We start from the raw sequence: 14,869 nt of genomic DNA, 5'->3' as shown, positions 1-14,869 counted from the left end.
CTTTAGGGATTTAAGGCAAAATTGATTGCTCTAGAGGACTGCTTTTTGGAATTACTACCATTAGAGTGTGACCCTCTGTCATCTTGAGAGAGGAATGGCTGCAAGAATCAGAAGATCCACCAATCAAAGAACCACCCCAAAATCACCCACCCATTTGAATGGACCCCAAAACTGCCATCCTGGCCCTACATTAAAAAATAATAATTATGATATAATGAAATTAAGTAACATCTTAATAAATAAAATTTTGAAATATTTTTCTTAGTATCTTGGACTTAATACTTTGGGTCATGACAATTAGGCTTTAAAATATAAAAGAAAAATTCCAAGGAGACTTATCCTAGTAATATTTCTTAAATAGTATCCTATAATATAATTTCCATTTGGCCACTGGAATTTCCCAGCAAATCCTGGCTGAAGGGAAAAGAGGGAAATTGTACAAAATATAAAAATATAATATAAAGAGAAAAGTGTAGTCACAATCAAACATCAACAGCAGTGAAGAGGCAAACAAGTGAATAATTGTGTCCATGAGTGATGCTGTGTCCATCTTCATACCTCTTGATGGATTTCCAAAACAGCAGAAGACTTCCTGACTGTGGTTACAGTGTGCAGCCTAGACACAGGAGAAGGAAAATGTAATAACATATATATATATATATATATATATATATATATATATATACATACACACACACACATACACATACTGTGTATGTATATCATAGCAGGCACATCTACCAAGAAGATTATATACACAAGACTTGAATTAGGAAAGAAAATAATAATAATTCACTTTAAAATATTCAAAATCAAGAAATCCCTTGAGTGGAGCTTTCCAAAAACAAGTCACTTGTTCATGGCACATTTCCTATGCCCCAGTGAGTTTCCCATCCTTAGAACAAAATTCATTGCCTCCCTATTGACCTGCCAGTCAGTTGGCCCTGTAAGTTACCTACAAAGATTGTTCTTTGTAAAGACAGCATTCAAACTAAGGTAGTCAAGAGAGGTTTATTAGAATGGCAGCGCCAGAATTTAGGGCTTTGTTTTCTGTTCCATATCGTTACTAAAATACCAGGAGAGTAAAATGTCTTGGTCCTTCCCTATGTACCCCCATAGGGTCCACTTATATTGCATCTAAGATTGGTTGAGCACCTGAAGTCTGGTTTCCTTGTCACTCAGTGGTCTCTGTGTAGGTTGGGGGAGAGGCCTCTGACTAGAGCAGCCCTCCCAATGTTTTTCTTTCCCAGGTTCTGGTTCACTGGTTTTCAACAATGGCTGGGTATCAGAACCACCTGGGAGAATTAACCAGTGAAACAAACGAATGAAACTTGGGCCAGTCCAGACCAGCTGAAGCAAAATCCCTGCAAGTGGGGTCTAGGCAGCAGTTTTTCAAGGTTCCCTACTTGATTCTAACCCATAGTCAGGGTGGAGAAGCACTGTTTATGAAAATACTGGAGACTATATCTGGATACCCAAATGGGATGAATAATAGCATTTCAAGATGGGCTCTTGGCCATATTTTTTGCTGCAGCTCATCAGCTTTTACTAAAATCTCAGGGGACCCAATTTAGGGGGGGAAATATGAGTTAACTTTTAATGAACTATAAAAATTACTCAAAATATATTTCCACAATCTCATATTCAACACATTAGCTTTTTTTATCTGAATTCAGAATACTTCCCAAGGGGGTCTCCCATTATAAGCAAATTCATTTCAGAGCTCAGAAGAGGAAAAAACAAGGATATCAATTAAAATAGGTTAATTTGATTGAATTGTTCTGATAGTGCCTTAACAACTCTGGACTGGCTTCAGACCACATTGCTTCATTCTATTCACTCAATACTACCCACTTTTTTAGCTCCTTAATAACTGCAAAAATAAACAACAACAACAAAGTTTTTTTTTTTTTTTTTTTTGCTTCTTCGGAAAGTTCTTCCCTGAAAAAGATCCTTCCAAAAATCAGCAACTCATCACACCTCTTCAATATTCTAGATTTGAAAATCCAAGGGCTCCTTCCTGTTTAAGTCCTACCAACTGCCTGCTTTCTACACTGAAAACTTCAAGACTCTGGAGTAAGGAAACAGCACTTGTCTTCCTCCAGCAAAGTAATTGTTGTAGTTCACAGAAATGGCTAAGGGGTGCAGGTGAATTGAACCGATTCTTGCCTGGCTGGCTTCTCCAAAGGTCCGCGGCCCCAAGTCACTGACTTCCTCATAAATTTCTCCTTTTCATTATTGAGCATTGAATATTTATGTGCTGCTCACACTTGAGAGTTAATGTACAGAACACAGAATCAGTCCACGGAAAAATTATGAGGTAGGGAGAATTTGCCGTCAGCCATTCCGGTCAAATTCCCATCACCTCTTTCAGAGGAAGGGATGCCCATTATCTTCTCCCACAACTGCTCTATGAAAAATACTCTCTCGAACCTGTGTTCATAATAAAGTATTAATAGTTGGTAAGAGCAAAGTGTTATTACTGCCAAAATAGATGCATTTTAGAATTTGAACTTATTCAATTCAACAGAAAAGGCATTAACCACCAACAATGTTTAAGAAAAAAAAACAAACCAGTAACATTTGTTAGCTAGCCCTTTCTAAACACGCAGTTGGTGTAATTCTTACAGTTTCAAAAGATGGATGTTGTAATCAGTTCTTCTCGATTCTAGGCTCTTAGTAGTTCATTTTCCCAAAGATATGGAAAAATAACCCAAACACTGGTCTTGTACCTCTAAATTGTATATTTCTTCCCCTGTACCACAACAACAACAATGATATTTTTCTTTATGCCTTTTTTTTTTTTTTTTCATTTGATCCCGTACCCTAGATGGTGAGGAACCTAAAGGTCAAAATATTTGTCAATGGCTCAAGCATAGGGAAAAAATATCTTCCTCAGCTAGTTCTACCTTTTGTTCTCTTCTGTTTCCTGCTTAATGAAGAAAAATAGTATGGAAAAATAACTACATATCTATTGAGTAAGAATTAATAGAAATCAGAGAATCCAGACCTTTTCCACACCCCTCACCTCAGACCATGCACCCAGGTGTCTGATCCACATTCCACCACTAAGACTGGCCCTGCATGGACACAAAACCCACACGTCATTCTCAACACTTTACTCACCCTCACCTATAGGAAAAATTGTGGCTCTCCAAACTCTCTTTTTCATTTTATAGCAGAAAGAGTGTAGATTGTTTCAAAACCCAATAGACCTGTTTAAATCTCTGTCCTGCTACTTCCTGGTTGTGTAAGCACAAACAGCTCACTTAACCTCACTTGCACCTCCATTTCCTTATCTGACAAAGAGAAGGTACAATAGGGGCCCCTGTGAAAATAACATAAAGAACCTGACAGAGAGTAAAAATGTCACCTCCTTTCTCTCCTTCCTTTGCCTGCCCAAATCCTATACTCATAGCTAATAGTAGAAACATCCCAAACAGGAGAATCTTTTCTGTTATAAGAACTTAATTTTGAATCAATGCCATGTGGAACCATGCTCTGGGAGTAAAATGGATTTGGTCCCAGATAAGAAAGAGTGAGAAATAGTGACCTCTCAAATGGACTTAGCTTCCTATCTTAGTTACTCCACAGATAAAAATGGAATTAATTTTCTCATTATTTACCCATGACTCCCAACCCAACATATCTGATGACTTGATTTCAGGAATTTTGATGAACAGAAAATTCTCTTTAGGCTACTCTTTAGGCTCTTCAGTGATGAGCTCTAACCCTAAAAAGATAGTATATCAGAATGGCTTGAACCCCACAGGATTCTGAAACAATATTATTCATTTCTGGCTTCTGAAATTTTACCTGAAGTCTTCCAAAGATTTCTTCTTAGTTGCTTTCAGACCACCTGTTTGGCAACAGGCAAATTTGTAATCAATGACCTGGTAAATGATCGGGTTGTACATTGCTGCTGATTTTGCAAGGAGGGTTGGCACCACAGAGAGTTGTATGGGGATGGAGTCTGGCCTTCCAAAAGCTGACCACACAGAGACCACGGCGTAAGGAATCCAGGCTATCAGGAAGCCAGCGCAAATCAGCATTGCTACCTGGTGAGGGAAATCAATAGAACAGAGTCAAGATGCCTGGTGGAAATGATGGGTGGGAGGAGAAGCAGTAGCCCATTTACACCCAAGAAAGTCTATTATTTGTCCATTTATCTTGCCGGTAGGAGACATTTTCTATGTGGACTTCAGAGATGTTTAGCCAGAAGAAGTTATTACAATGACTTATCTGATTTACCACATCCTATCCATTCTTCACTCCAGAAGTTGAATGTAGCAAAAGACCCAAAATTTAACCCTAAAAATACTGTCAGATTTTACATTGGGTAGGAAAAGATGCTAAGAAGACATCTGTGCTCCTGAAATTTCTAGACTTCCCAACCCATGTTGTTGGAAAATATATTCCATTATATTTGGTACTAGATAGAAAACATGTTCAGCATGAAGAAATTTTAAAACACTCATTTGCCTCAGAAAACAGAAGCTCTGCCCTTGTTGGAAATTTTAATATGAATCTTCTTCAGAGATTTCTATTACGTGTACTTCTTCTGGCTCATTTTCTCAAGTGTGAGGCTTGGATAGTGGAAAGTCACTAGATATAAAGTAAAATAGAATCACCAAGATTTAACTATAGTGACACAGTGGCATAAAGCAAGACTTTTTCCAGAAAACGCTTTTCTCTCTCACAAAATTATAATTACCTTAGGACCCTCTTAACTTTCAAATCAAAGAATAATTAGAAAGAGGATTTTTAAACACCCTCACTGGTTTCTCACCATCTGCAAACCAGTCCCTCTACTAATGTAGCCCTAATTAGTGCCCTGTAACTACATACCTGCCCTATAGATTATCTCATTTGAATTCAACAATCCCTTTTTACCAAGTGCTTGGTGCCAGACACAATGCCAAGTACTGTTGGGGACACCAAGACACCTTAGTATCCAGCTGTAGCCTCCTGGAATACAAACAACTACAGTAAAAGGAAGAATAGAATTTAAGTAACAGCAGAGGAGGACCAAATTCCCTGGTACAGGGCAAATTCAGAACAGTTTCATGAGGGACATGGCATACAATCTGCATGTTACAAGTTGAAATAATGGAATAGTAGCAAGATCAGCATGAGCAAAGGCACAGGTATGTGTGAGGTTGGTATAGAAACTAGCAAGTGCTTGCTCCAGTAGCACATATGCGATAATTGGAACAATACAGAGATTAGCATGGCCCCCGTGCAAGGATGACATGCTAATTTGTGAAGTGCTCCATATTTTTGAGAAAAAGAAAAGAAATTAGCAAGCAATTTACTTTGGCACACGTGATAAGGCTAGAAAGAAAGATCATATCCATGTATTATGGGTTTTGTATAACTTGTGATCGGACTTGTACTTAATTTCTTGTGTTTTGAGGCACTAGTAGATTTGCGAGCAGGAGACTTAATGAGAGCTGTGTTTAGGAAGATTTACCTGTAAATTGGAGGTAGAAAAATCACTATTCATTCATTCAATCAACAAGCATTACAAAGCATCTCCTATGCGCTTTCTGTCAAGGATGAAGCAATGAACAAAGCAGATACAGGTTGTTTAGGTTTGTTGAGGCAACAGGCTAAACAAGAAATGAAAGGGTTCTTTCTTTGAGTACTGACACTGGCAAATGAAGTCTAAGCTTTGGTGTTTATTTTAAACATGAGCTCTTTCAGATCTTTGTTAAAAAAAGAGTATACTAACTTCGAAGTATCTTTATACCATTATCTATTATTTTTCTGTAAGATAATGAAATGACATTCAGATTAGCACTCCATGTAGTGGACATCTGCTCTTGCAAATCCACCGTATGTCTTTCATTTCCTCGTAAACTTTAGCATCCACAGTAGCCCTTCTACTCCGAGCTGCTGTGTGGAGCCAGCATCACGTGACCCAAGCCTGACCAGAGGACCGCATGCCTCGAGCTACAAGAACAAGAACAGGGATGGGCATTTGACTAGAAAGAGCATCAGACTCATCTTTGTGATTTTATAAGGGATTTGTAGGAAAGGGGGAGTTTCCTTCTATCTCTGAGTTCCCCAAAATCCAGGAAAGATGAAAAGATGAAGCTATCTGAGACAGGCACCACTTCTTCTTCCCTTAAGAAAGAAAAGAACAGTCTTCCCACCGTAAGGGTCATGACTCGCTGGTGTAGAGGATCAAGGATAAGGAATGTTTTATTAGTAATAAAACATTATTTATTACTTTAAAACATTATTTATTATTTTATTAGTAATAAAACATTATTACATTATTACTCAGCCACTTAGAAATCCAAGTGGCTGAGTTCTCTTATAACAAAGTCGTTTTTGTGCACGTGCATTCCAATTTGCTTCCATGAAAGCAGAGCTATTGCACGCAGGGAATGGTCCATAGCCCTATTTGACCTGCGGAACAGCCTATCAGGAGGGTGTTTACCCTGAGAACACCACATGTGTGGACTGTGTTAAGAAAGAAGCTTGGAAAATCCACCATGTGTCTTGGGTTATGAAATTCCACTGAAGAAGGTCAAGGCTCATCTCTAAAAATTAACTGCAGCTGAGACACACCTCAATTATACCCATTTCACTCCATTTTCCAAATAGAGCCTAAACCTCAAACAGATGAATGAAGTGAGCCCAGATCTCCTTCTAGTCTCGATGCCCTGTGTCAGGCTCCTGCAGCCCTGCTTTACAGTCCTGAGCCAAAATTCTTACCTGTGCTTAGTAGCTATCAACCAGACCCAGGCCACATGCATTACTCCCATTCGCTTGCTTGCTTTTCCGCCTCTCTGCAGAGGGTTATGCAGGAGAAATTGTATTTCATTTGGTCTGTGTGACTTTTGTTTGTAAATGGAATGGATGCCTCAACGCTCAAAATGAGGGTCTTTTTTCTAAGTCCCCAAATAAACAATAACTGTATAAATAAAAGTCGCTTTAACAGATGTCTGGGATCTTAACATAGCACCATGCTTTCTCTTTGGTGACTCATGTGATGATTTCACGTATCTCAAAAGCTGTTTTCTGTGTTGCTGTCAAAGTCATTGACAAAAAATAGATTAGAACTTAGTCCATAATATTTTCTAACATTCTACATATTTTCTACTTTTATGAGAGTGTGTAATGGGGAGAGGAAGGACTTCAAGCATTTGTGTTACATTATCCTTTTTAAAGGATATGCCTGGGTGGCTCAGTGAGTTAAGCATCTGCCTTCAGCTCAGCTCATGATCCCAGGGTCCTGGGATCGAGCCCACATTGGGCTCCCTGCTCAGCGGGGAGCCTGCTTCTCCCTCTGCCTGCTGTTCCCCCTGCTTGTGCTCTCTCTCTGACAAGTAAATAAATAAAATCTTTAAAATATTTTTTAAATAAAAGGACATCAGAGAATTAACCATGCTATGGTTTGTAAACACATGGCAAATGAATAATCGTGGTTTTTCTGAGTAGGATAAAACTAAATGCCTTAAACTGAATGATTAGAAATCAAGTTTAGAGCAGAAAGAGAGATAAAAGCTTAGATCTAAAAGCACTGCAGAATATTACTTATGTATTTGAAGTGAATACAAAGTTAACATGAGATTCATTTATTTTTTACAATCTTCTCCTATTAAAATATACTCCCCAAAACATTAGAATATTAAATATTAAAGGCATTTTAAAATAAACTCCATAGAAGTTACAAAACTTACATGTTACACTCATTTTCCCAGTGCTTTCTAGTCAAAGTGGAGCGTGTTTAATCTTTCATCAGTCTGTTCTTTCTTCATTTCTGAGTGTGTCCTCATTTTCATTTTCCAAAATTTCTATTCCAGATATCTTTAAACCAGTTCTAGCACAGACACCTGTACCTGTCAACTTTTTTTAAGTTGTTTATTTTTTAATCGCTTCACTTGTACCACTGCCTTTTGGTTTACTGGAAAAGCAGGAAAACTTCAATTCTTAAATTAGGCAATTTTTGTGGGAGGAAATTCACAGAATGTGTGCTTTGCTTCTACAAAAGAATCACACATCTGCAACCCAGTTAACTTTAAATATATCTTGCAGCAAAGCACTAAGGGATATCTGTAAGTTCCAGCTACAGTTCAAGCTGGCACTAATTTAAGCGTCGCATAGGCAATATTGCTCATAACTGATCAATTCTACTGAATTAATCAATTAAAGCCATAATAGAACAATGGGACTGAAAGTAAATTCTCCAAATTACGTAAGGCTCTGTCTTTGGGTCCAATTCATCTGAACCATTCCAGCAGATACAGTTTCCGAGAAACAAAGTCCTTCCCTCTCTCTGTGCTGAGATAGCATGGATAACATCATGAGTAGAGTTACTTGGGTTTGGATCCCAACTATGGTTCAACTCCACCGACCAGTGTGAGTGAGACAGAACCCCTGGTTCTCTAAGAGCTGGACTTTCAGTTCCTTGCATCAGGCTCCTTTGCTCAGATATGAGTAGGTCTTCAGCCCGTGTTCGGAGCTGTGCACTACCTTGGATAATGAAGTGGATGAGAAAAGAACATGGAATTGATGTAGAAGCAAAGCTTACAAGGAGAGCCAACAAGATGGATTAAATTCCCCACCAGTAACAAGAGTCACCAAATCAGTAGCTAGACCACTGAAAACAAGGGTATTGCAGTGGCTGGGATGACACAAAGTCACAGGAAGCAAAATCACTCCATGTGTGCATGGAGAAAATGGCAAGGGACCCACAATGGACCAGAACATAGGGATAAGGAGAACTGGTTTTCCTATCTTGAGTCTAGCTAGCAAGCATACAGATTTGCTCCCAATGAATAAAATAAAAAAAAAGGAAAGAAAAAGATATGAAAAGATGATAATGCAAGAGTAAAGGCCAGTCATGAGGCCACTACCCCCACATGCGGGCAGCCTGACGCTGACTGACATTATCAATGGCGAGGAGGAGGAAGGGGGTGACTTAGCAACAGTGACCTACCTTCGTTGGCCCTCAGTTCCTGATATGTATAAAAATAAGGGTGATATTTAGCCTTCACACCACCTTTGAAGAAATAAAGTAATGTGACAACTCAAAGCAAGTTTAATTTGAGTTTCTTCCTTCCTTCTGTTTTATCAATAGAATGACAACTAAGGCCAACTGTCCCAGACCCCTCATCATGCACTTAGAAAGAAAACAATTCTGAGAGCTTTGTTGTGTCTATACTATCATGTGAGCTTTGGGGGTGATCCAAGTAGAAAATATTAATTTGTATTTGGAAAAAAAGAGAGGCCTGGAAGAAGGAGGGGTCTGTACTTCCCTGCTGAAATTTTCTCGAATCTTAAAATACCACTCTTCTATAAACAAGCAAAAGCTGTGATTGAAAGGAGAAGATGTAAATTAGGTCGTGTCACTCTGTACATCTGTGTTGCAGGGTTTGGGTCTAAAACGGAACACAGCATTCCCCAGTGAGGCAGTGGCTGGCTTAAAGAACAGGAGATACAAATCTGTAAGTATCTGGCTCAAAAAATGAGGGAGACTTGGTTCATTATAACTGAACCAAGCCCTTAAAGTGAGGAAATTGCCACTCAGTGGGGAAATGTAGTCAGGTAGAGAGACCAGGAGGTTTTAGCAGTAAGAGCTATTGCCACCAACCCTCAAACGATCCAACCAATCTAGCCATTTTTATACAACCTGAGAGTTTTAGAAGATAACTTAGACAGCATTTAGTTCCCTTCCCCCACCTCCTCTCACAGGTGAGAAAACCAAGACCCAGCAAGATAAAGTGGTTCACCCAAGGTGAATATTCGGAGTTGCAAGCAACAGAAACTGACTTGAGCCAAGTAAGACAGAAAAGGAATAGGTTGGTTAGGACAGAGAATCCTTGGGAACATTGGACTCAGGATTGAGACCAAGCAGACAGAAATGATGCCCAATGTGATGTCCCAAAGCAGCTCTGATGCAGAAACCACTGTGCTGCAGCCATGCCCCGGGGAGACATCTCCCTGCCCCTTTGCTGGGATCACTATCTTTGAGACCCACAGGCTGGAGCCTGGGGTCACAGCCATACGCCACCTACATGGGAATCTTGGAAAGTCAATGACTGGTCCTTCTGTATCTTTTAAATTAGGAGTCAGCTTTTGCTCAGACATATTGCCCCTCCGCTCCACTTCCCCAAACTCAAAATGTTGGAAATTCCTCAACACAGAAATTCCAAATGGAAAGGGGTTCAGCCACTGGCAGCCAAAATAAATAACAAATGTCAGCTAGGTGAGACTTTCAGTGGGTTCATGGCAAAAGTGGTATTTACCCCAATTTGAAATTCTTTCCTTCAACAAATATAGATGTAATATATATATTTATTTTATAGATTTTTTATATTTAATTTATGTTAACATACTTAATTATATAGTATATGATTTATTTAATATTATAATGTTTAATGTATCATTTTTTAAACTGTGCTATGTCCTAGGGACACAAAATGATTGAAATGATATGGTTGTCACTCCACAGGCCTTACTAACCAACGCTAAAGCCAGACACTGGGCAAATAATCACAAAAGTAAGTGTGTAATTATAAATTAATTATAAATTATGGCCAGTTCTAAGAAGAAATTATAAAGACAGCATTGCCCCATGATGATAGGAAGCTCTGGATTCAATTTGGGGAATGCTTTTCTGGGAAGTGGCATTTAAGCTAAGAACACTTATGAAGAACCAGAAGAAATGAATTAATTGGTTTAAAAAATAAAAAAGCAATGCAGCTCAGCTTTCTCACAAACTGCCCTTAGAGTCCTCCCAGGGGGTTCTCTGAAGATGAACCTCCAAGGATAAATTGACTGGATGGCAGTCAAAGAGAGGAATCACAGGAGGAAAGCAGAGATTTACATTTATAGTTTTTAAAAAGGCTTCACCACCAATGTGAAAGAACAAAGCAAAACAAAATGCCTGCCAGTTATAAAAGGGACAGAGGAATTCAAGCCAGGGGTCAAGGGACCACTTAACACTCATCAAGGTAATTAGATTAAATTAATCTACCCAATTATATATTCATTATAGCAATCTTGATTAAGCTTCTAGTAGGCGCCAAGCTGTGAGGCTCAGAAGCAAACAGGACGTGTAACACTTGAGTTCACCTACCTACTACTTGCAAAGAAGGACAAGGGCGTGGCTCAATACAGTGAACGTGTCAAGTGCTCTGATGGCCTGTTGCAGAGGGACTTAAACTAGCCAGAGGCAATCATGAAGGCTTTTTGGTGGAAATAAAGGAAATTAAGAGAAATCCAGATGCCCAAAGGATCTAGACACTGCTTGTAGACATGGAACCCATAGATAATCTATTTGTGCTAAATGAGTAAGTATTGGGTACTAGTCCATACAACATCATAATATTTGGAAAAATTAGTCTACGCGTCTGGTATTTTCTTCCTGTGACTCCACTGCCCTCCTCATCAAAGCAGAAGGAATTGTGTTCACTGCATTGTGTGAAGATTTTTTCAAGGAGAAATACCCCAAAATATAAAACATTTATTTCTCAGCCTTGTGAGTTTTAAAATAGAAATCTGAAACTTACAGGATGGAGAATATTTGAGAGAAAGGTGTTTTGAGTATACAAAAAATGACATTGAGTACCCACAGCCAGAAACATGAAGTGGACCGTTTAATTAATCTTACTCAATGGGAACAATTTTAGAGGGATGCACACGATTACAGGTTTCCCCCCTAGATAGGTAAAAGGGTCTACAGCTCAAAGGTGAGGGAGGACCTCAGAGGAGCTGGTAACTGACCTTAAGAAACTGTCTTGTTGCTACTCCATGGAGCAGAACACAGGGAGCCAGGGATGATGCTGAGGGAGCAAAAGACCCAAATGCATTTGGGGATCTCAGAGCAAAAACTTATGCCTTGCTTCACAGGGTCCCAGCCAAGCTCCCAACATACTGATGATGAGTTGCAGTCAAAGGACAGGGAAGTAGCTGGAATTGCTGATGAACCTGAAGAGGGTTTCTGGTTGGAACAAAAAGGATGCAAAGTGACCCATAACAACTGGTGACTGAGACTGGGAAGGAATTTAAATATCTCAGGAATATCAGGGGCAAGACATGACAGCAATCAAACCAGGAACCCCCATCCACTGGCATCCTGGGATTATAAAAGCCCCCCTAGAATTTATACATAGCCCTGGGAGGACAAGGAAGACCCCAATTCAACCGAATTTATCCTGATTGTGTAATATTAAGTTTGTTTTACAAAGTTAAATGCAGGCAAATGAAAATGAGATGATACTGAGTCATAGAAACATAAAGAGAATTTTTCTTTGCATGTTGGTCTTTATTTCTTGGGCTTTTTTTTTTTTTTTTTTTTTTTTTTTTTTGCATACCTCTGTTGGCAATCTATGAAGTTTCAGCCTGGTACAAAAGTTTACAAAACTGTCATTCTTAAAAAATTAATTCAAGGGAAACTTCAAAGTAGAGAGCTATATGTAGGTGGGATGTCAGTTTTCGGGTGGATAAGACCAGACTAGCAAAATATAGGCCAGATAATAACCCAGCTGGAAATCATTAGCATACCCAGAAAAGTAAATGATTTTGACCCCAGAATCCAAGGAGGTAACCTTTAAGTAATAAGCTTTTAGACCAGACAATTCTAAAAGATCAGAAGCACCAAGTGAATAAGCAGACTGTCAATCCTGAGAGGTAACTGAATGGAGAAAAAACTCCCTAAGACTATGAAAAGGTCCAGTGTGAGGTTGTTTTTACTTATTTTTACTCAGTAGGAAAAAAATCAAGGCCAAAATTAAATGGTAATTGAAAACATTTTAAATTTAGCAGAGAAGATGCCGAAATAGAAAGTTGTGTTTATCAATGTGTGTTGAATTTTGATTTATGTTTTTTGCATAAGTGTTAATAATTAGAAGCATTTTATATTCAGGTTATTTTAATATAAGTTTTATATATACAAGTGAGATACAGACATATTGTATGATATATAACGTATAATATGCCATATAGACATTAATATAATACAATGTCATTTAGTATATGTCAGAAGAAGACGTGTATAAAATAAAATCATACATATAAATACCTATAACTTTTCATTTAACATCTCTTTTGTTAATCTGGACTGGGTGAGCCTTGCTACTTGACCTATACAGTCCAGCCTGTGTCAAGGAGACTGATAACCACAAAGCAAGTTAAATGGTGTGTGCCAAGTTTCACCTTGTATGCATAATGAGCTTTAGAATCACTCACTAAACAAATTGCCCACTGTCCAGAATACACAAAGAACCAGCGGCTAAGGTATTTATAAAAGCTAGCTGTGGGTTGAGTTAGGCAATTCAACTAACGGGAGCACAGATGATGAATAACACGCTCAGAGAAACTGGAGAAGGCCTCATGGAAATAAGGATCTGAACTCATTGATCAAGACCATCAAAATGTCTTGAGGCTAACACCATTGGAGGGCAGCAAGGGAAAGGAAGTCATATGACATCTCAGCAGCTTCCTGGTATGCCAAACTGTAGGATGACAAGGTAAATTCAAATCCACCTAGCAGTGTGACGGACATCACATCCTTTGCCTGGACACACTTCCATAAAGTATTGAGAAGGAATATTTTTATTATTTTTGCATTCACCCTGTTCCTAGAGCAGTATCTGGTTCTGAGTAAGGTTTGGGTTAAATGTAATCCAAATTTAACTGGGACTGATTTATTTGGATTAATTTTTTTTTTTTTTTTAAGTCACAGATAAGAGCTAAAAGGAGAGCTAGAAATGAGCTTAATTCATTACCTTGGATTTTATGGAATGTTTTTTCTTGGGTCTTTGTCCAGGTAGAACTGCTCTATTATTAGATTATGAGCATAGATTTAGAATACTGAAGACTTCCTTGGAGCTTTCTTTTACTCAGCATAAGGTCAGCTGGAACCATGAAGACTCTGCAGCTCACCCTGTACAACCAAGAGATCCTTGTACCGTCTCGAAACATCTGCACTGTGCAGAGAGGAATATTACTAGAACGAAGGCCCTGACTTACTAGAAGTGATCTCAGGTCTGAAGGGAACAGTTACTAGATAGGTCCTGAGACAAGGGGTCTTCAAAGTAGGAAGTAGCGTGAAGGTGCGATATCAATGGTATGATTGATTTAGATACCAGAAGGAATGGTTAGAACTTCGATCTACATTTATTTATTTATTTATTTATTTATTTAATCTTTAAAAGTAAAGTAGAAGTTAGGGCATGTGAATGTTAATATTAGGGAACAGTTGGATGGTATTAGCTGCATGTCATTTATGTTGAGGTATATCCTGGAAAAAAAATTTTTTTCAATGTAAGGGTAAGACAAGATGATGATGGAAAGACCACTGTCTTACACTTTCCCAGAATTTCTAGAAGTTACGAGAGAATGAAGGAACTACAGTTTATTTAACACCTTCCATGCACCAAATGATAGAATAACATATTTTATCTCATCGAATCTCCACCACAATCCAAGGAGACAGATGTTACTATTCTTGTTGCACAAGTGAGAAAATAGAGATTCAAAGAAGTTCCGTATCTAGGTCTGGATCACAAACTGGCAAGTGTTGGTGATGGAATGAGAACCCTAGTCTATTCTCCAATTGTGTGTTCCTTTCCTCACATAACAGTCTCTAAGGAGGTGTAAATTCTGAAACTAGCATTGACCAAGGGACTCAACCATGCAGAAACTTCTCTTGTATTAAGACAAGTTTCCCATAGGATAGTAGATGTGGTAAGCTCTTACTCTGTAACGTGAGCTGACAGAATGTTCCTAACCGCACCCACCAAAGTCCATACAAAACAGTACAAATACTGGGAGGCATTTTATGATGCATAAATGTTACTATTTTTATGACTTAAATAATTTTTGAGAACCAAGAATATCTTATTCAATA

The 14,869-nt window shown here is 38.5% G+C and overlaps 1 protein-coding gene across 1 annotated transcript in view; it reads right to left on the bottom strand.

Moving 5' to 3' along the window:
* Positions 1 to 14,869, bottom strand: part of OPN5 (opsin 5) — a gene marked incomplete at both ends in the record, with an annotated part of 31,752 nt that overhangs the window by 4,839 nt on the left and 12,044 nt on the right. Inside the window, 2 exons of the mRNA XM_082731351.1 lie at positions 559 to 616; positions 3,817 to 4,058. Of these exons, the coding sequence (XP_082587477.1) occupies positions 559 to 616; positions 3,817 to 4,058 (300 nt within the window). The remainder of the gene's footprint in view (positions 1 to 558; positions 617 to 3,816; positions 4,059 to 14,869) is intronic.

Source organism: Mustela nivalis (genome assembly GCF_964662115.1).
Source record: "Mustela nivalis genome assembly, chromosome: 5".
NCBI classification, from domain to species: domain Eukaryota; kingdom Metazoa; phylum Chordata; class Mammalia; order Carnivora; family Mustelidae; genus Mustela; species Mustela nivalis.
This window is presented reverse-complemented; position numbering and strand designations above follow the sequence as displayed.